Source organism: Solanum stenotomum, chromosome 1, assembly GCF_019186545.1.
Source record: "Solanum stenotomum isolate F172 chromosome 1, ASM1918654v1, whole genome shotgun sequence".
In the NCBI taxonomy this organism is placed as follows: domain Eukaryota; kingdom Viridiplantae; phylum Streptophyta; class Magnoliopsida; order Solanales; family Solanaceae; genus Solanum; species Solanum stenotomum.
In genome coordinates, this window is record NC_064282.1 from 82,692,099 (window position 1) to 82,714,771 (window position 22,673).

Here is a 22,673-nt window from a genome sequence, read left to right on the forward strand (position 1 = left end):
GATTAAAGACCTTGCTACAGAAGAATATGGTGATTGGTCTACCTCAAATTTCAGCTCCATCTGAAATTTGTGAAGAGTGTGTTGTTAGCAAGTAGTCTCACAACTCTTTTCCACAAAGGGGGTTCATGGAGAGCAAAGAAGGCACTGGAACTTGTCCATTCCGATATTTCTGGACCGATAACACCATCTTCTAATAGAAGTAAAAGATATATAATTACTTTCATTGACGATTTTACTCAGAAAAGCTGGATATACTTTTTGCAGGTGAAATATGAAGCTTTCAAAGCTTTTAAAAGCTTCAAAGTGCTTGTTGAAAAAGAGATCGGTAGCCCAATAAAAGCTCCGGGTTCATATCATGGGAGAGAATATAACTAACATGAATTTGCAATTTTTTGTGAGCTTCATGGAATCAAAAGGAAACTTACAGCAGCCTACTCGCCCCCAGCAAAAAAGGAGTATGTGAGAGGAAAAATCGCACTATCATGTACATGGTGCGAAGTATTTTGACAAGAAGCGGTGTTTCAAGAAGCTTTTTGCTTGAAGCAGTCAATTGGACTATTCGTATCTTGAATAGATGCCCCACATTTGCATTTAAAAATGTGACTTTGGAGGAAGCATTGAGCGGACAACGACCAGCCGTAGATCACTTTAGAATCTTCGGGTGCATTGCATATGACCATATTCCAGATCAAAAGAGAAAGAAGCTTGTCGACAAGGGAGAGAAATGTATTTTTCTCGGTGTTAGTTATCAATCAAAAGCTTACAGGCTTTATAATCCTAACACTAAGAAATTATTAGTTAGCCGAGATTTCATCTTTGATGAAAATCAGTTTTGATCGTGGAACAAAAATGCCATGGGAGAAAAAATTCTAGTATGCCTTGATGGAGAAAATGGTGAAGAAGCAATTCAGCCTCAATAGCAAGTTCTAACAGTAGTAGTCCCTAAAAATGCTCAAGATAGCAATCATGGAAGTTCTAAAACTTCACATGTTATGGATGAGCAGAGAGAAACTGTAGCTGATTCATGTGCCCCTTGTGCTCCAAGAAGGCCAGCATGGATGGCAGATTACGAGGTAAAAGAAATTGATCCATTGGAAGATCCTCTCACTCATTTTTCTCTATTTTCATATTGTGACCCAACAAATTTTGAAAGTATCGTCAAAGATGAAAAATGGCAAAAGGCAATGGATGATGAAAGGCTACAAACAAGAATTAGGAATGGATTGCTGAGAAGTTTTTTCTCCTGTTGTCAGAATTGACACAATCAGATTGGTGATTGCATTGGCCGCTCAAAATTCATGGCTCGTCTGCCAATTGGATGTGAAATCAGCCTTCCTACATAGAGACTTGCAAGAACATGTATTTGTTGAACAACTTCCTGGTTATGTTAAGATTTGTGAAGAGCATACAGTTTGCAGATTAAAGAAAGCTCTATATGGACTAAAATAAGTCCTAGAGCTTGGTATAGTTGTATTGATGCCTATTTTCAAAAGGAAGGTTTTCAAAAATTGCCATATGAGCATACTCTTCATACAAAGTGTGAAGATAGAGGGAAAATGTTGATTGTATGCTTATATGTAGATGATCTGATTTATACAGGAAATGATAGTTTCATGCTAAAAAAGTTTAAAAAATATGCTTGAGTTTGATATGTCAGATCTTGGAAGATCGCATTACTTTCTTGGCATAGAAATAGTGCAATCAGTTGATGGAATATTTATTTCTCAAAAGAAGTTTGTGAGAGAAATTTTAGACAGGTTTCGAATGAGCAATTGCAATCCTATCAGATGTTGGCTTGAAGCTTACAAAGGATATTGGAGGGAAAAAGGTCGATAGCACTTTTTTCAAACAAATTGTGGAAAATTTGATGTACTTATCAGCAACGGGGCCAGACATTACATATGTCGTAAGTCTCATTAGCAGATTTATAGAGAATCCCAAAAAATTACATCTTCTTGCTGCAAAGAGGATCCTTCAGTACTTAAAAGGTGCCATAGATTTTGGATTGGTCTATAGAAAGGGTGAAATGGCAAATTTGATTGCGTTCTCTGATAGTGATTATGTTGGAGATGTAGCTGATCGGAAGAGTACTTCAAGTTATGCATTTATACTGAGTTCATGTGAAGTCTCATGGTCATCAAAGAAACATCCAATCGTCACTTTATCAACAACTGAAGTTGAATTTGTTGTTGCAACGGTATGTGTGTCACAAGCTATTTCTTACTCAGTTGAACTTCAAGCAACAAGAAGCAACAATAAGTTATTGGACAACAGTTCTGCCATAAAGTTGTCTAGAAATCCAGTTTTCCATTTGAGAAGAAAGCATATCAATGAAGATGGAGTAATTGATCTTATGTTTTGCAGAACTGAAGATCATGTGGTTGACATATTCACTAAACCACTCAAATATGCATCATTTGTGAAGCTTAGGGAATTACTCGGAGTTCGTACTTTTGTGGATCTAGCTTCAGAAAAATAAACCCAAAGTCTTCAGTTTAAGGGAGGGAATGTCAAGTATTTAGTAGCTCTTAATTGTTTGTTACAACTGTTAGTGAACTAAGCAATTACTTTCTAATTGTTGTTTCTCAATGAAACATGTTTTAGCAGTTCCTAGTTTTTAGGTATCAGTAATTGTTTGTGGTTAAATTATTTCCTTTTCTTTAGAAGTGGGAGAAGGTGGTTTGTTGCTTGGTTTATCTATTTAAGAGACCTGTAATTTGGTTTCATCTACAACAAAAATAGAAAGTTCTCTTTGCCTTCAATACTGTTTTCTCATTATTTTTCTTAACAGTTCATACTTGCTTATCTTTGGAGTTCTGTCGCCCTATGCCTACTGAGTACCACTTGTTGATAGTCATGCTACACTTCTGCACCTTACCAATCATAGTACGAGTTCTTTTCTTGATTTGGATCTCGTGCGAAGCAGCTTTTAGGATTCAAAGACTGTAGTGAGCTCCTGACATTCAAAGTTATTAATCTCCCTCTATGTTGGCTAGGATTAGTCTTTATTTTGCTTTCAGAGGTAGTTCTATATTTATTGAATTTGAAAAACCTTGTACTATTCTATTTGACTAGATGCTTGATTACTAACTAATGTAAGGTCTTGAGATGGTTTTGTTGTATTTTTATCTGTTTACTTCCCTTTCTCCTCCTTATTATTGTCCCCGACCCCTTTTGTGTTCTTTCGCATGATAGAAGTTGCTTCTGATTCCAGGCTATGAGTTAGACTTACCTACTAATGGGATGTGCTTGGTGCCATTACGACCCGAGAAATCAGATCATGACATAAATTCATCAAAAACTAACAAAGAGCCATTTTCTCATACTTTAAAAAGCCTAAATGGACATGTGAAAAATTAATATAATATCTTCCATTTATAATCCTCTCTCACACGAAATAGGCATCCTCCCATAGGTATTAGGCAAAGGAAATTAAACAAAAATATATAACATTGTAAATTGGTCAAAAAAGTCAAATCTTAAAATTTAGTTTTTAAGTCAAATACCTAAACTCCTTGATTTCTTCAAATAGTTATCGATTGTGGTTCTCTTACCCGTATGAGAAAAGTAGAGAACTCTCCGAGCCGAAAATCCTTGTTACATTATTCACTTATTTGATTAAAATGATTTTTACACTCCCCCAACTTCATATGGAGAATTCCATAAAGATTTCGCGAAAAATTCATCCAGAAGTCATATCACCAAAATATTCATGGGCTTACACAAATGAAAAATTGAGCAAATCGCTTAACTTTTGTAAATTGACCCCGAAATGCCCAAAATAACTCTAAAATGGTGAGACTATCTGTATTTCTCCCCCCAACTCACTACGGACGGTTCCATGAAGGTTTCGCAAAAAAATCATCAGAAAGCCATATGACAAAAACATTCATGGGCTAACACATGAAAAACTGAGAAAATTGCCTAATTCAAGTAAATTGGCCCCTAAATGTCCAAAAATTACTCTAAATATGGTGAGACTGTACGTACTGCTCCCCAACACTCTATGAAGGATTTCACAGGGTTTCGCAAAATATTCATCCAGAAGACATGTCACCAAAATATTCATAGGCTAATACACACCAAAACTTAGAAAATCGCTAATTCTTGTAAATTGGCTCCTAAAGGACCAAAAATCACTCTAGAAATGTTGAGACTCTATGTACTGGTCCCTCAATTCCCTACGGAGAGTTCCATCAAGGTTTTGCTAAAAATTCGTCTGAAAGCCAAAACACCAAAATATTTATGGGCAAACACGTATGAAAAACTGATAAAATCACCTAATTCCTGTAAATTAACCCCTAAATGCTGAAATCACTCTAAAAATGGTGAGATTTTTCATTTATGTATTCACTAAATATCTCAACAAAATTAAGAATCGTGTATTTGTAAACCTCAATATATCTATAAAATGAATATACCTTATTTGTGAAAATGGTCAAATATGTCATCGAATGTTGAGAAAAGGCTCATTTATGTCGTCCATTAAAAATTTAGCTCATTGAAGTCATTTCCGTTTTAAAAAAAGGTTGATCCATGCCATTATTTGTTAATGGAAAATAGTTTGGTTTTGCAAAACCAATTCTTTACACACGGTCAATTACGATTAGGTCACGTCATTAGTTAAATAAGTTTTTAAAAGAGAAAATGCTCAAATATGCCATCGAACTTTGAGAAACTTTCATCTATGTCATCCGTTAAAAACTTGGCTCATCTATGTCATTTTCAGTTAACAAATTATAGCATGGATGACCGTTTCTCAAACGGAAATGGCATAGATGAGCCAAACTTTTAACGGATGACATAAATAAGTCTTTTCTCAAAGTTCGATGACATATCTAAGCCTTTTCCAATTAAATTTTTAACTAAACTAACCCCTAATATTACAAAAAATGAAATAACACTAATCTTAGATCCCCAACTAAAAACACGTGACATATATATTTGCTAGCTTTCACCGCTAATTAAACTCTATATAAATATTACATGTTCATAACATTTTCTCACCAATTCCTTTTCACACCTTATAACTATTTCGAGGAGAAGAAAATATGGGTATCAAAGGCAAGTTGATTGCTTCAATGGAGGTGAAGTGTGAAGGACACTTGATTCATGATCTTATGCACACCAATACTCATCAAGCAGCCAACATAAGCCCTACTATCTACCATTTTGAGGTTCATGAGGGTGAAATAGGAAAAGTTGGTACGATTTTTAACATGAAATATAATGAAGGTAACATACAATATTTATCCTCTCTCTCAATTTGATTTACTTGCATCAATTTTCTATACTTAGTGTATTTTGTGGTATGAAAACTATGTTTTTGAGAAAATAGTCATCATGAAAAACTTAGCTGATGTTTGGACAAGAGGGAGTTGCTCAGATGATAGGCATCTATCACTTCTAACCTGAAGGTTGTGAATTCGAGTCAACAAGGGAGGAGGCATAAAAATAAATTGTTTGATGGAAAATTACTTTTGTGATACCAAACATAATATAATCTAATTCTAGTTTTCCTTACTAATTCTCATATTCCCCAAAACGTCAGCTCTTCTTTTCAGATTTTAAAGACTACTCCATTCAGTAAAGGTAGACAAACCAATATTCAAATGCATTAACAGATAATTTTTGGAGAAAAATGAAAAACAGTAAAAGAAATATAATATTTTGTAAATGCTTTTAAGTCTTTCATGAGGAATTGTGCAGTTGAACTAAGAGTAACATCTTTGTATTTACTAAATTTAATGAATACAGATGTACAAGAAAAGACTGTGAAGTATGAAATTGAAGCCATCGACAGTTACAAGAAATCAATAAGCCGGAAAGTGATTGGTGGAGATTTGTTAGATTTCTATAGTTCCTTTACGATCGTATCATCCTGTGAACAACAATGGATTACATGGACATTTGAGTATGAAAAGAAAATTGAAAACAACCCAGAGCCCCTTAATTTCTTGGGTTTTATTCTTAATGTGACCAAGAATATTGAGGGTCACTTTCTCAAAAAATAGAAAAAAATGTATTGTTTTATATATGTTTGTGTGTCTATACACATAAACATATGTGTGTACGATGAATAAATGGAAATATTCGCTAGTTCTAGCTAGCGTATGGAATAAATAATTAATATTGTGTTTGAAATTAGAATATACTAAATAAATAATTAATATTGCATTTGAAATTAGAATATACTAAATAAATAATTAATATTGTGTTTGAAGAATATACGTACTATATATTTCAATCTTCGTCTATGGATATATTCCCTATAATGAGTAACTGTTAGATAATATCTTGTCATTATCCAAAATTTGATCATGATGATGCCTACCATAAAACCCTCATATGGCAAGTTAAAACCCAAACAACAAGCAATAAATGAAAGACATAATACATAAACATGACATTTAACTTGGCTTCATTTGACAACTATGGCCTTTAACTTTGGGTGTGCACAAGTAATCGCAGAAACTTATACAAAATTGAACAAATAGACACTTTCGTCCTACACCGCATCCTACATGACAATTTTGTGTCCTACGTGGCATCCTACATGTATTATGCCACGTGGGATACATGTGTCTACTTGCTCAATTTTATACAGGCTAAAGTGTCTATTTGTGCACACCCGAAGTTGGATGGTGTAGTTGGCAGTTGAAGCCAAGGGTCATGTTTATATATTATGCCTAAAATGAAAACTAGAATATAACTACACAGAATCAATATAGACAGAGAACAGGATCATGGCATAAATATGCATAATGGTAAAAAAATATACAATAAAAGCCCAAAATGATCAAGAAAGACGAATATACATAAGAACCAAATCTTGAACCTAGTGTAACTTGTGCAAGAGCATCTAAGTATAGAAAGAGACTATCTACAACAGATATGTATAGTCAAAATACAAGATACATAGGTAGAATACAAAAGGGAAAGATGCAAGTCTCTAGAGATAAGTAAGGTTTAAAGTTGATAAGACATTTTTTTTTGGTTAATCTTCTCTTCTTGTTGAAGTAATGATGGGCAGTAAGTTGGTTTTGATGATATTACCCCTTTTTTTTTAATGGATAATTTCTATCCATGTTTTGCAATTAAATCTTTGGATGATATATGCAACACCTCCACTACTACTGAAAAATTTATTAAAAAAAAGTTGAATTTTTGAGTTACAAGGAAGCAAAGTTTGACTATGGACAATTTTTTATGAAGGCAAACTAGTATCAGTGATTTGATAATTTCAACAGGCTCAAAACATGCCTTTTTGTGACATCTTTCAATTTGAAATAACTATGAAGAAGCTTGAAATTGGAAATAGTCATTTTTGGGAAGAATTCAAAAATCTGAAAATTTAGTCAAGTATGGGAAAAAAAGTGAGTTTTTGGTCAACTTCAAACAGTCATAACTCCTAACTCCAGATGAGTTAGGTGTATTTTCCAGTTATGTTTGCAAAACCCTTGGAATGATCTTTCCAACGCTGCCAAGTTTGCTCCCGAGTTCGTATGAGTGAGTTATGCCCTTTGGAAGTTGGGCTATTGGCATAGGAAAGTTCACCCGAATTTGTAAGGGTATTGTGGTCTTTTCCCTAACCAGTTCTTTTGGTTATATTAAGGGTCCCAGCTGATTTTAAATCAGTATTACCTTTTAAAAAGTGAGTGTTAGGGTTGTGAGTGAAGAGAGAAAGAAGAGGAGAAAGAGAAGGAAGCGAAGTTCGTCGAGATCGTCGTGGATTTCGTCGGGGGTGATTCCTATTAAGGTTTGTGAGATCATAGTGTTGGGTTGGTCCATTCCCCCACACGCCAAACTCGTTTTACTTTCCGAGAAAAAGATTGGTTGTGTTTGTTGAATTCTTGTGGTTGTGTTGAAGTTTCTTGTTGATTGGGTACATGTTTCCGGATGGAATTCCGAGTTGAATCTATTGTATATTAAGGGTTTTAATGATCTCAAGTATTTGGGGAAAGAACCTTTGAAGTTAAGAGGGTTTAGAGTTAGAAAAATGAAGGAGAAAAGTCAGGCAGCTTGCATTAAACAAGTCCGTGTCGCGGACTTGTTCCCTCTGTGAACAAAAATCTGCTCCGCGTCGCGGACAGGACGCGGACTCCACTGTTTCAAAATCAATTTCGTGATCTTTTATTTAGGAGCATCTCCGCGTCGCGGACTTGTTCCAAGACGGTGTTTTCATAAATTTTCTCAAGTTTAGCTAATCGAAACTATGCATAAACATCAAGAGATCTTTCCTATCACAAATCATGAACCTTGAATCCATTATCCAATTCAAGGAAAAGTTAGGATCAAAGTCAAGTGAAGTTAGGAAGCAACTCAAAGCAAGTTTTTTTAAGTCTTTACTAAACATCTAAACTTCGTTTTAAGGCTCAAGTTTCAAGCAAAGTAAAGAGTATAGAGTTGAGTTCTTTTTCTCATGAGTTACTAGGGAACTATGTATTCCCCAAAGAAGTTTATAAATGTTTTTTCTTTACATTTGAGTAAGAAAGGAACTATGTTTTCCAAGAGAGCCTTTGGGCTAAGCTTTGAGCAATTATCTCAAACTAAAGAAAGATGTGTTTAAAACACTTATGAGCTAAAGTATTTTGGGAGTAGTTTTGAGCACCGAATTGAGGACGTGAGTTCATATTAACTCAACTCTCCATAAGAACCATGTAGCCAAACATGAGACTTAACGGGTCATTCTTTTTAGATGATCACGTAAGATTAAGCTAGTGGATCCACTAAGTTAAGTAAGGTCCTATATCACGGCAAGGTATCAGATGGTCCTTGGGCAACGTGAGGTAAAACGTTGTATCATCACTAGGGCTCATAGTGGTGGTTGTCGGTTAAATAATCTCCCAGTAAAGTTATTGTTGACACCCAATACCCTCCCCGATAGAAATTAATTTTTTGAGCTTCTTAGATTTCAAGTGATTTAGAATAATTAGTTTATAAAATATTTTTCATGTCTTGAAGTGATTTTGGTCATTTTAATAACATTTAAATGACGCATAGTTCTTATACCTTTATTAATGTATTTTATGAATATTTGAAAATTATATCAAAAGATTTTATTCCCTTTTGGCTAAGTGTTTCACTAATTTAGTTTAATTTAAATCATAATTACAATTTTGAATTAATTAGTTCGTATTTGAATTAATTATTTTATGATTAAGTTAATTATTTTATTTCATTAAGATTGAGAAGCTCATTAATTAATTTTTATTAGTTCGCCTTATTTAGGTCTAGCCGAATTTGTCAATTCAACTAAATTTGATTATTTCTTAAATTCCGAAATCTAACAGATTTAATTCTATCCTATACCCATCTTAAAAGACCCAAATTTTAGGCCTTTCCCAACTTCAGCAGCCCGCCACCAAGCCCAACTCCCAATTCCCAGCGGACCCATCCAAATACCAGCCCACCTCAATAATAATACACAATAACACCAATAGTCATACCCTACGACCCTATACTCGTCTTCTTCACCCGACCCGACCCAAACGAACCCATGTACGCAGTTCACTCTTCCTCACGCGAGAGCTTCTTCACAGCAGCAGCTCAGCGCAAAAACAGCAGCATACGACGTCAATGAGACGGAAAGTAGCCTCGAAACACAGCAATATCAGACGGTGGATTACACAGCTACGCAATAGCTTTCACGTCTTCCTCCTCTGCCACAACTGCTCCCACAGCTTTCTCTGCATCCAGATTTTAGGGGATTTCGGTTGAAATATGGTACAAACAACCACTTTTCCCCACCCTTTGGGGAAGAAAATTCAAATTGAGGGTCGAATTCGAATCCTGGTCTACCCTTTTCCCTCCCAATTGGACCCTAGATTTCCCCCTATATATATGTCTTTTCTTCTCCATTGTAGGGGTTGGATCTTGGAACGAAAATACCAAAAGAACTTAAGCAAAGAAAATAGTAAAAATACATACGAAATACATTCGAAGCAAAAAATAGATTTGTGTGATTATAGTGTGGTTCCCTTGCTCGTTCCTAGGAGTCCTCGTGTCTTGCTTTGTGTGAAAGTCGCTGCTCATCATCTCATCCGGTCTTTGTTCGCTGCCAAATGTTACAATGAGATATATATTTGTTCTTATATGATTCTGCTAATTGGTCACGTTGGAGATTGCGAATTCTATCTAGTGGTGATGTTCTTGGCTACACTTCGAGTTCTGTCTGTTGTCTCTTTCTCGGGTGTATTGTGTAATGTCATGGGGTCTATATGGCTTCATTTATATAGCATTTAAGTAGTTGGGTATCTTATTTGGCATGGTTACGGTTTAATGTTGTTGTTCATGAAAGCCTAAGCTCTCAAGTCGACTGAAATGGTTAATATATGGTATAGTCGCGTGCCTGTCCCAACAACTTAGTTTTATCTATTTTTAATGTCTTTGCGGTCTTACTGCCCAATATTTTCTGTTTAAGTTGATTGTGCACCTTCACGCTGTTTAAATGTCTGTTTACTGGTTGTCGAACCTATTTCTGCCTACATCTTGCTCTACTACTTCTAAATACGTGCGTTGCACGTGTACCCCATACTAATTTATATGGAATCATTAGAATTAATGATAATTGTATTTTCCTTGCAATAAAAAAAACGTTTTTCTAGTCTGAAGTTCAGTTAGAGAACTGATTGTTTAGAGGCTAAAGGTGACGAAATTAAAAAAATTAAAAAATTAAAAACGAATTATGCTAAGAAATCACGTGAACACCTGGCCAAATACAAGCAGCAAAGAACAAAAGTAGCAAAATATAAAGATAACAACAGTGACCTATACTTGTAACAATTCATGTTTCTTCACGGGAAAAAGAAGATAAAATTAAAATAGTTAGAAATAATAATTGAGGTAATTCATTGTCATAAATAAAGCTCTTTTTTTAAGGCAAAGAATATGTGTAAGTTATGTTACATATGCTTATAACAAATGAGAAAAAAAAAGACTCATTAAAGAAGAATTATTCAACTTCTCATTTGCGTAAGAAGTTACTTACAAAAGTACATAATGTGCGAGTAAAATAGTTTCACACATTTAGGGAGAATTGTATGTGGAAGATCAAAACATGATTGTTGAGTTTTTTTTTTTAGTTTTTTTTTATTACTCACTATTTATGTTATTTAAACATTACTATTTAATTGGATTTTAATTCAATGAAGGGCCGTAAATTTTATATTGTGCTGAACTTGCATTTCAACCTTTAAGTAATTAAAATATGATTGTATAATATTTAATTAAATGTTTCATGATATTTTGATTTATTGCAAAGGTGAACTTGTAATTCGACGTCGTTGATGAAAGCTAATACAATATGATATGATTAAATATAGAATAACTAATTAAGTCTTTGAAAATGGGTAAAAATGTCTAACAACTTTCTATGGACATTTTCGTCTTTCATTTTTGACTTTATATTTTCACACTTTGAGCATTTACTATATGATTTGATTTTTATTTGACATTTCAATTAATTAGATGTTTTAAAATTTTTATTGAGTGGAGGGGCAAAAAATGGTAATTCAACTGTCACTTTGGAGTTTCCCACTTATAATAACATATGATTTTGAATGTCCCTTCATCCCTTTTGTGAAATGGCAAGTGTTAAAGGTTCTTTTTCCACTCATCGTTTAGAGATTAGATAATTTTTGTCTGTGATACTTTGTTGGTGTCATGTGCTGACTGGGTCCATGTTTAGTATGCTTAGCTTCTTTAAATGTCATGGGATTCCATTTTCATCCTTCTTATTTGTGCAATAAATGTAACTCTTATTTATTCTTCCGATCACCATTTACTGTCTGTTAGGAAAAAAAAGGATTGTTTATATTAAATTAGTATTTATTCATCATGTCCTATTTCTTAAGGTCCAGACTTCCCTTAACTATGCCATGTTCCCAGCGGATTCCAGTGATATTATTGCTAGTTTAAGGGTCTTTAATTTGTACTCATTTTGATGCTTATCATCTTGCGATTAATTAATTGTCATTGTCACTTTGAATTGTGGTTTAGAAATATTGTCATTGAGTACTAATTTTTACTTCTCATTTTTTGCTGCATGTGAAATCTGTCCGAATTCACTACGAACTCCTATCTCCTTCTTGCATTTCGTGAGAGCCGTAAAGGTTCAAATTCCTCCACCATCAAGTCAGTCATCTAAAAATCGACGAACAGGTCTCAAGGTTGAAAGAAAAGCGAGGCAGATCGAGAGTTGAAAAGGATTGGGCCAAATGCCCACCTCTATTTATTTTGAGTTGTATTGGGCCTAAGCCTGTTTAGTCACTATGTTTATTATTTGGTTAGAATTTAGGACAGGTGAAAAATTAGGCCTAAGGCCCAAAGAAAAATATTTCTTTTATATTAGACTAAGGTAGGTGTAGGTGACTCAAATGGGCCAAAGGCCCAAAACGAAAATGGACCCAAATACCGGCCCAAGCGGACAGGAAAACCAGATTTGGGCCCAAGTCTCTTTCCTTATTCATTTTTATTATGTTTATTTACTTGTTAATATTTGTCGTTAATCTTAAGGTCGAAAATATTCAAATCCCCAAAAGACACCCATTTTGAATTAATTACTTAACTAAATTACCTATCTTTCACTTGACTTAAAAAAAAAAAGTTTATGAAATACTTCACTTAGGTAATATTTCATTATATTTCTATTAAAATAGGTCTCAACTATAAAGTAGTTCACTTTTGCAATTCAAGATAAGTTAAAATATTTTAGCCAAATAATTAATTGCCGGATAACCGCATGTTAGCGGACATTTAGGGTGCCTTCAAACCCTTCCCGAAATGCTAATAACAACCCCCGAACCCCTCTTCTAAGTATTTTCAATTGATTCCATGTTTTAATCTATTGAAAAATCATTTTTTCTTGATTTTTCTTAAAAATTAAGTGGCGACTCTTAAAACCAATCTTAAATTCATTTTTAAATAAAACAGAATGGCGACTCTGCTTGGGATTTGAATGGTTCTAACCTTAAGATTAAGTTACTTGGCTACATGTTTTAACTGTCTACTTGTTTTATTTATTGCATATATTGAACTGTGGCATTCATGGCACCTGATTCCGCCAAACGATAAAAAGATTGCATTAGGAAAAAAGGCGGTTACGTGGCTTACCACGGCAGTTCTTCAGAAAAACACAAGTTGAATTCTTTGGAAGTGATAAACTAATAGTTGACTTGTGGTCATCCAATGTCGTTTATTAGACTTCACCCCGTTGTTTGTCCGACTCGGGTATCCGTCATTTCTAAACCAATTCTAGTCAACCTTGAGTAGAGCGAAACCAAATTCAAATCTAAGCATTAGCCTAAGACGACTTAATACCCAAGGCGTATTAAGTCCATTAGTAAAGTCGCCAAAAATCATGTCCAAGTTCCACGACCTAACGACATACCATATTATTTGACATTTGAAAGATGTATGTGTGGAAACCTGATTGTTGCCTATTTGGGGGAGGGAATCTTAATCATGCTTTGTTTTGTACTATGGATCGATTCCCTAAATTCGACATGGTAGTGGAAGCGTCGGTTCTACTCAAGATGTGGTACAACGACCTCATTATGGTTCACAAAAAGGCCCTCAACAAATATATATGAGCCCTAACAGAACACATCAACATGGTTGGGTGGCCCGAACTGATTGAAGTCCTCACAGGCTATTGGGACAACGAGAGAATGGTGTTCAGATTTGGAACCATAGAGGTCACTCTAACAATCGAGGAAATTCGGGACGGAACAGACACAGTCAGTACAGGGCTTGAAAGAAGAGTGAGAAAACGGGAAAACATCCTAATCCCTAACAGGCCTACCCTCGAGGATATTATAAACTGACTCGGATTAAGAAAGGATTGCGCCTATTGGGCCGAAGGTTCTAGCGTTTCTTTTATGGATCTCTATGTCAGATTCAGGCATGCGAGCTTCTATACGAATTACAACAAAGAGTTCAGGGTCACTTTCAGAGAATGGGACGAGATCAGACCTTTAGCATTTACTATCGCACTATTAGGCACTATGGTTTTCCCACACGGCTCGAGCTTCAACATCAACAGCTGGGTAATAATATTTGCGCACACTCTGTTCCACGGGCATCTGAACCAAGGGCAAGTAAAGTATTATCCTATTGCACCTGTCATCCTTTCCGACATGTACCGTGCTTTGGGGAAATGCAATGAAGGGCATCGTTACTTTCAGGGTTGCAACCTTCTTCTTCAATGGTGGATAATGAGTCACTTGGTGAAGAGACACAGAACTGAAGAACTTCATACCTTCGATGAGCATAACGCTCTTAAGAGTTTGAATGACATGTTGTTCTGGGCAGACTTAGAAAAAGGAAGAACCAGAGAAAGATGGACTCAAATTTTTTCTGAGTTGAGAGAAGAAAACATCCAGTGGATGTTCGACCGTTTCATCTCGAAAGATGCCATAGTACGGGGCGACAGACAACTTGTGCTCCCTCTGCCAAGTATTCGAGGTATTCGCCCATATGCACCCATTCGGGTCCTGAGACAGTTCGGAAGAAGATAGACTACACCTCCAGAAACATACTACCTTATCTACATGTTCGACATCGGGGATAATAGAGTGCCTGAGGCTTCAGAGATGCTGAGAGAATGGAAAAGAGCAGTGCGAATGAAAGACGATACCATTGTCGTGGATCAATTTAATGCGGGGTACGATGAAACTTACAAAGCTTGGTTGAAGCGCAATATACAGGGTATCTCCTTCTCAGTTCCGAACATTTACCGTAGTGTAGAGGACAAAGAGTCCAAAGCTTTGATAGAACTAAGAGAGGTAAGAAGAGAAGCTAAGGAAATGCACGAGGAATTTCTCCGAAAGCAAGAAGAGGATAAGTACGCCCTCGAGAGCGTAACTCAAGAATTAGAAAGCTTGAGAAGCGATTTGGGAGAGCTTAACTTGTGAATTGGAGATAAGAAAAGCGGAATTTGTCTCGAAGGCTGGAAAGAGAAAGACAGTCGGAGCGAAGGATACTTGCTAATGATTCAATATAGGCTTCAACATCTCATGGCACAGAACAAGAGGAGCAGATCAGAGGCAAGGCCATCGGGAACATCTTAGCGGATTTCGCCCCTGCATGGGTTTTTCTATATGTACTTATTGTTGTTTGCCCCTGCGTGGGCTTGCCTTTCTTGTATTTTGGTACTCTTTTCAAATGACCCCTGTGTGGGCCTTTTCTTTTGTGTTTCCCATTTATTCCCTACTTCCCCCTGCTTATTTTCGCTTTTTTGAACATCATTTTATATGCGAAATTTGCTTTGGGGTAACAAAATGGTTCAATTCTACACATACATCTTTCAAATACGCTAGGTCTACCCTTGGCACAAAAGGGCCCCCTACTCTTTTAGGACACGCGATATATGCTTGTGTGCTTTAAACTGTTTATGTGGTATTGTTGCTTTAAATGAGGACATTTTTTGCCCACTCCTTTTCGAAAATTTTCTGAAAATTTCCCCAATACCAAATACAAGTCACTACCAAATGTCCAACCAAAATTCCATGAGTCTTAAGTTTCTCAGCCAGAAATAAAATCTTACTACCAAATCCTAAAATATTACTCTATCATCTCAGAAAAGGTGACATTGTTGCTAAGATGGAAAAGGGCAAGGGTATCGACATAGAGCTAACTGAGGAGGATTTGAGGATGAAATTACAGCGGCTCAGACAAGATGACCAACAAACCAGAGAAAGAAGAATAGAAGTGGAGCTTGCCACCGCAATCGCACGAACAACAAATGCGGCACTAGACGCGGAATTAGCAGCAAAGATGATAAAATGTGATGTTATAAATAAAGAGATAGCTGATATGTGGAAGGAACACGATGTCTTCAACAAAGATATAACCATGATGCTTCGGAAGCCACTTGGAAAACACTCTTTCTTCAACCAAGAGGCCAACATCAGTGGTCCCGAAGGCACTGGACCTGAAGCTATTGAAGAAAATACTGGGGAGGAAATTGTCTATAGGCCTCCTCTTCAGGGACGATGGAAGGAAGGGAATGAGAAAACCACCCTCGAAGCATATGAGTTTACTCCTCATAATTAGTGCGACAATCAGAAGAAAAATGGCTTGGGTGGAGGCACATTTCATCCTTTAGGAGCTTTATTGTCTGCTTTTCACTTCCTTTGTAATCTTCAAGAAATGAATGAATGAAAATGAAACTTCCTTTGTATTCAAACTACGTAGGACTTGAATTCTCCTTGGGAGATACGTAGGCAGCCTTTCAAGGTCCGGCCCCTATCTTTTAAAATTCTATTTTCCCCTTCATTCTTCAAGGAAACATTGAGTTCAGATCAACAAATGCCCAGAGATGCAGCAAGAAGACCTTAGCTCAACACAATTTTACCTTTCTGAGTCACCAACCTCAACATAAAAACGACCAAATTCCTGCTTGTTCAAAAGTCAGTCCCCATTATTCGTAGGTTAGCATGCTCTCAAACAAAGCAACTTTTATGTGTTTATCTGCTTTCTATGTGATATTTTGCATTATTTGTGTTGAATCAAAACTAACAGATTTGCCTTTGAGTTGTTTTTCTCAACAGGTAGCTAGAACTGGTCTGTGTCGATAAGCTGGCTGATCATCCTTATTTCACTAGATCTAAAGGTCCTACAAATTCCTTCTCCAATCAAAGTTCACAAAAGGGAAAATTAGCAATGGGTGATAACAACGAAGAAACCAGCCTTACTAATGTCGTGGTGGCTCAGCCCGCCCTTGCTGATCAGAATGAACTGACCCTACAGTTGATACAATAAATTGCTGAGATGAGGGTTGAGATGCAGAGAAAACATGATTTGCCTCCTCCGATTTTTGCTATCAACGCTCAACCAGACGGAAGACCTCCTGCTCAAATTCCTCCTCCTAACGTGGAACAAGCTCAGAACCCGCCTTTAAGCCCTGCTCATAATCCCTCCATCATTGACCTTACCACCCAAAACCCCCATTACGCCTTAGCCTCTTATCAAACACCACCCCTCCTCAAAATACCAACCTCCAAGCACCACTCCCTCCCCCCAATGCAAACCACCAAATTGGCCTACCCCCTCACAGTCAAAACGCGAATAACCCACGCACTTCCCTCCTTCACCAAAACCAATATACCAGCCCCCAAACTTTCCCCCAAAACTATCATGCCCCTTTAAATGGCCAGAGTCCCTTTATTGCTCCACCACTACCACAAAAGGCCACTTTCCAAATACCGATCCCCAATGAGCATGACGCCCATAGTTCACAGCTCGACCATTATGAGGAGAGGGAGAGAGAGTGGAGGTCAAAGGAAGAGACCGCCAAAATAGATATGAAGGAGGAAATTAGAAAAGCCATGAAGGAGTTGAACTGCATTCCTGAGGTCACCGGGTTGAGGTACGAAGACCTGTGCATTCATCCGAATTTGGACCTCCCGAAAGGGTTTGAGGTGCCAAATTCGACATCTTCAGAGGAACGGGGAACCCCTTAGAACACCTGAGGTCCTACTGTGACCAACTCGTGGGAGTTGGGAGAGACGAAGCTTTGTTAATGCGGCTTTTTAGCCGAAGTCTGAGCAAAGAGGCTCTAGAATGGTTTACGTCTCATGAAACGAGATAGTGGTCTAGTTGGAATGCTCTGGCTAAGGACTTCATCGAACGATTTGCCTATAATGTGGAGATCGTTCATGATCGTTACTCCTTGGAGAAGATGAAACATAAGTCGACCGAAAGTTACAGAGAATTTTCATATAGATGGCGAAAGGAGGCAGCTAGAGTTAGACCTCTTATGTCAGAAAAGGAAATCGCCAAAGTGTTTGTGCGTATGCAAGAGCCTGAATATTATGACAGAATTATGTTACTCGTTGGAGCAAAATTTGCTGAGATAGTCAAGGTAGGTGAGACTATCGAAGATGGATTGAGAATCGGGAATATTACCCGTGTTGCTACCTCGCCCGGATCTTCGGGTTTGTTAAAGAAGAAAAGAGAGGATGTGTCCTCTATCTCCTATGAGGGGAAGAAGACCCCAAGGAAAACCTCATCATACCAAGGTTGTTCTCGACCTTCACAGAGTTCGTACCTGGCTTATTATACACAGACTGATTACCAAAATAATCCTCCCCCAAGTTATCAAAATACCCCTCCTCCCATTTACCAAAATCCCTCTACAATTTACTAAACTCCCCCTCCAATTTACCAAACTACACCTCATCACTACCGGAACGTCGCCCCCAACTGTGCCACTGTTCAGACAAATTACCAAACTCCTCCCCCGACGTACCAAACCCCAGCTCCACTTTACCAAAATACCCTCCAGAAATCAAGCCCCCCGTCCAAACGCTCCAAATTATCGCCAAATGCCTCCTCCACAACAAGGAAATTACAATCCCCCCATCCTAGATTTGAGAAGAAGCCTGCTAGAATTTTCACTCCGCTCATTGAGAGCCGAACAAAGTTGTTCGAGCGATTAACCGCGGTAGGATATATTCATCCAGTGGGGCCCAAGCTGGTTGATACTAGCTCAAAGTTTTACAGACCCGACCAGAGGTGCACGTATCACTCCAACAGTGTTGGACATGATACCGAAGCCTGTATCAACCTGAAACATAAAATCCAAGACCTGATCGATCAGAACATGGTTTCTCTTCAGACGGTCGTGCCCAATGTTAATAGCAATCCTCTGCCAAATCATGGAGGCGTCAGTATCAATATGATAGAGACAGATGATGATTGGTGCATGTCAAAGGCAATAGTTCCGATTGCCCCTGATGATCTGGAAAGGGCTGTAGCTTCGTTGAGCATCAGAGAGAAAAAAGAGTTTGTGATTCTGACACTCGAGAAGGCTGTTGCCTTGGTGCCAAGAGAAACTCTTGCCTGACCAAAGTTCGTGATTGAAACGGCTGTTACCCAGGGTATGACCAGATCTAGCAGGTGCTACACGCCAGAAGAGTTGATCTAGGGTGTGCAAAAGAAGGATCAGACTAAAAGGCCGATTAGTGAAGCTGAAGCCGAAGAGTTCTGGAGGAAAATGCGGCCAAAAGATTATTCAATTGCGAAGCATTTGGAGAAGATACCAGCTCAGATTTCTGTGTGGACTTTATTAATGAGTTCGCAGTTGCATAGACAGGCTTTGATGAGTGCTTTAGATGACACTTATGTGCATGTGGCTACTAACAACGACAATCTAGCAACCATTATAAATCAGGTCATTCGGGGATATCGAATCAGTTTTTATGACGAAAAGTTGCCCTTTGAAGGTAAGGTGCACAACAAGGCTCTGCATGTCACCATCAAATGTCGAGATAAAATGATAAATCATGTATTGGACGACGATAGGTCCGGTCTCAACATCTACCCGCTTTCGACTCTGAGGTAGCTGAAATCCGATTTGGGAAAGCTCCACCAGAATCAAGTCAAGGTGAGGGCCTTTGGTGGGGTGCAAAGAGACACAATGGGTGCGGTAAAATTGGATATTCAGGTAGGTCCTGCAAAGTTTAATGTGGAGTTCCAGGTGTTGGATATCAACACTAGTTACAACCTGCTTCTGGGAAGACCATTTATCCACATGGTTGGGGCTGTGCCGTCTACCCTTCACCAACTAATGAAATTTGTTTGGAAGGACCAAGAATTGGTCATTTATGGTGAAGGGAGCCATTCCAATGGGTACGCGTCAATCGCTGATGATGTCTCTCGGGGTTGTGATTTCTACACGGTGGAACTAGTAAATGCCACCGGTGATGATTTGGCTCTGCAACCTCCTATGCCCTCCGTGTACAAGATGATTGCTACTGTCATGCTCCAGAACGGTTTCGAACCAGGTTTTGGATTGGGGAAGCATTTCCAAGGAATCGCTGAGCCTATCCAAATCCCCGCCAAAGGAGCAAAGTTTGGTTTGGGATATGTCCCAACAGATGAAAAAGCAGAGATGAAGAACAAGAATGTTGATCAAGCATTGGTCAGGCCAATTCCTCATCTGTACCAGTCATTCTCGGTGCAAGGATATGTCAATGATGATGGTCTCGGGGAAGGAATCTTGGGCCTTTTTGAGGAGATTGATGTGGTCATCGAAGAAGAAGTTGGGACATCAGACATCCGTGATGCAGAACCTGAGGAGCAATTGTAGAATTGGACTTCCACACCACTCCTGATGTCCCGCTCATCTGGGTAGAAAAGACATGTGTCTTTGTTTATTTTTTTAATCGGTGGTAATCCGGAAGAGGCCCGAGACCCACCCTTTACGCAGTTTTATTTGCTTGAAGTTTTTAAATTCCCTTGTGATGTTTAAAAAAGCCAAAATGGCCCTGGACCATGGCCAAAGTTCGTTCTTGCTTTTTAATTTAAATGAAACCCTCTTTTATCAAAAAATTGTTTACTTGTATGTTTATATTTTACTTTCCTAACTTTGTTTGTTTATGATTTCAGTAATAATAATTTAAAACCTGCCAATGTCATGTCATGTCATGAACCGAGTGAACAAAATGAGGCAGGTGATGATGAGTGCGAGGAATACGGAGAAGAAAATGAGATGCCTAAACATGTTGCTGAAGAGTTTCGACAATTCGAAAGTCAACATAAGCCAAATTTGGAAGAAACCGAAACTGTAAATCTCGGAGATGAGGAATGTGTTAAAGAAATAAGAATCAGTGTCCATCTGACGGAAGCTCAAAGAAGAGACTTAGTCTGTTTGTTCAGAGAGTACATTGATGTGTTTGCCTGGTCTTACAGAGATATGTCAAGATTGAGTACGAATATGGTGTCCCAGAAGTTGCCGATTAACCCAGATTTCAGTCCAGTAAAACAAAAGACTCGAAAGCTCAAGCCTGAGTTGAGTTTGAAGATCAAAGAGGAGATTACAAAGCAGATCGAGTCCCAAGTAGTGGAAGTGACACAGTATCCAACTTGGTTAGCTAATGTTGTTTCGGTTGCCAAGAAAGACGGAAAAATCAGAATTTGTGTTGACTACAGAGATCTCAACAAATCTTGCCCGAAAGATAATTTTCCATTGCCAAACATTCACATCCTCATTGATAACTGCGCTAAGCATGAGATGCAGTCATTTGTGGATTGTTATGCGGGTTACCACCAGATCCTAATTGACGAAGAAGATGCAGAAAAGACAGCTTTCATCACACCTTAGGGTGTATATCATTATCGGGTGATGCCATTTGGTATCAAAAATGCCGGTGCTACTTACATGAGGGCCATGACGACCATTTTTCACGAAATGATTCACAAGGAGATCGAGGTGTATGTAGATGATGTCATAATCAAGTCCCGCGAGAGTTCGGATCACTTGACTTACTTAAGGAAATTCTTTGATCGTCTACGCCGATATAATTTGAAGTTAAATCCCGTCACATGTGCTTTTGGAGTGCCAACTGGCAAGTTGTTGGGATTTATAGTCAGCAGGAGGGGCATTGAGCTTGACCCTTCCAAGATTAAGGCGATTCAAGAATTACCTCTTCCGAAGACCAAGAAAGAGGTGATGAGTTTTTTGGGAAGATTGAACTACATTAGTTGGTTCATAGCTCAATCCACCATGGTGTGCGAGCCCATCTTTATGTTATTGAAAAAAGATGCCCCGACCAAGTGGACCAGAGAATGTCAAACTGCGTTTGACGCCATCAAGAACTATTTGTCCAATCCGCTGGTGTTAGTTCCTCCGCGAGAAGGGATTCCGTTATTGCTAATTTGTCGGTCTCGGATAATGCACTGGGATGCGTGCTTGGTCAACATGATGAGACTGGGAAGAAGAAGCGTGTCATTTATTACTTGAGCAAAAAGTTCACTCCATATGAGGCTCGTTACACTCTTTTGGAGAGAACATGTTGTGCTGTGACTTGGATCGCTCAAAAGTTGAGACATTATTTGTCTTCTTATACCACATACCTTATTTTCAGGATGGACCCGTTGAGGTATATTTTCCAGAAAGTAATGTCGATCGGGAAGTTGGCTAAATGGCAAATGCTCTTGAGCGAATTTGACATTGTGTATGTGACCCAGAAGGTGATAAAAGCTCAAGCCTTGGCTGATCATCTTGCGGAGAATCCAGTTGATGAAGAGTATGAACCGCTCAAGACTTATTTTCCCGATGAAGAAGTGGTGTTTGTGGGTGAAGATATCTCTGAAGTACCCTGGTTGGAGAATTTTATTTGATGGAGCGGCAAACCACCAAGGGAAAGGTATCGGAGTGGTCTTAGTATCAGAGTCTAGTCAACACTATCCTATGGCGGCTAAACTCCAGTTTAATTGCACGAACATCATGGCCGAGTATGAAGCTTGCATCCTCGGTTTGAAGATGGCCATCGATATGAATGTTCATGAGCTATTGGTTATTGGAAATTCAGATTTGCTGATTCACCAAGTTAAAGGAGAATGGGCCGTGAAGAACCCAAAGATCACACCGTACGTGCAACATATACAGAAATTGTGCAAGAGATTTTGCAAGATTGAATTCAGATACACTCCCAGGACACAGAATGAGTTAGCCGATGCTCTTGCCACCATCGCCTCAATGATTAAACATCCAGATACAAGTTATATCGATCCCTTGGATATAGAGGTAAAAGAGCAGCCCGTCCATTGTTCACATGTTAAAGCAAAACCAGATGACTTGCCTTGGTATTTTGACATCAAGAAGTATTTAGAGACCGGGACTTATCCTGAGAATGCAACGTTCAACTAGAAGAAGTCGATACGCC

The 22,673-nt window shown here is 38.0% G+C and overlaps 1 protein-coding gene across 1 annotated transcript; it reads left to right on the forward strand.

Annotated features, from left to right (window-relative positions):
- The first annotated feature begins 5,051 nt into the window (after positions 1 to 5,051).
- Positions 5,052 to 6,014, forward strand: LOC125874310 (kirola-like). Its single transcript, XM_049555174.1, has 2 exons — positions 5,052 to 5,235; positions 5,758 to 6,014. Exons 1-2 carry the CDS (start codon positions 5,052 to 5,054, stop codon positions 6,012 to 6,014), a joined length of 441 nt encoding a protein of 146 aa, XP_049411131.1.
- Positions 6,015 to 22,673: the final 16,659 nt, after the last annotated feature.

What these genes read in the sequence shown, in the direction of transcription:
- LOC125874310 (XM_049555174.1), top strand. Translation starts at nt 5,052, where the DNA reads ATGGGTATCAAAGGCAAGTTGATTGCTTCAATGGAGGTGAAGTGTGAA. An exon ending in TAACATGAAATATAATGAAG is followed by an intron (nt 5,236 to 5,757) that starts GTAACATACAAT and finishes TAATGAATACAG; the next exon opens with ATGTACAAGAAAAGACTGTG.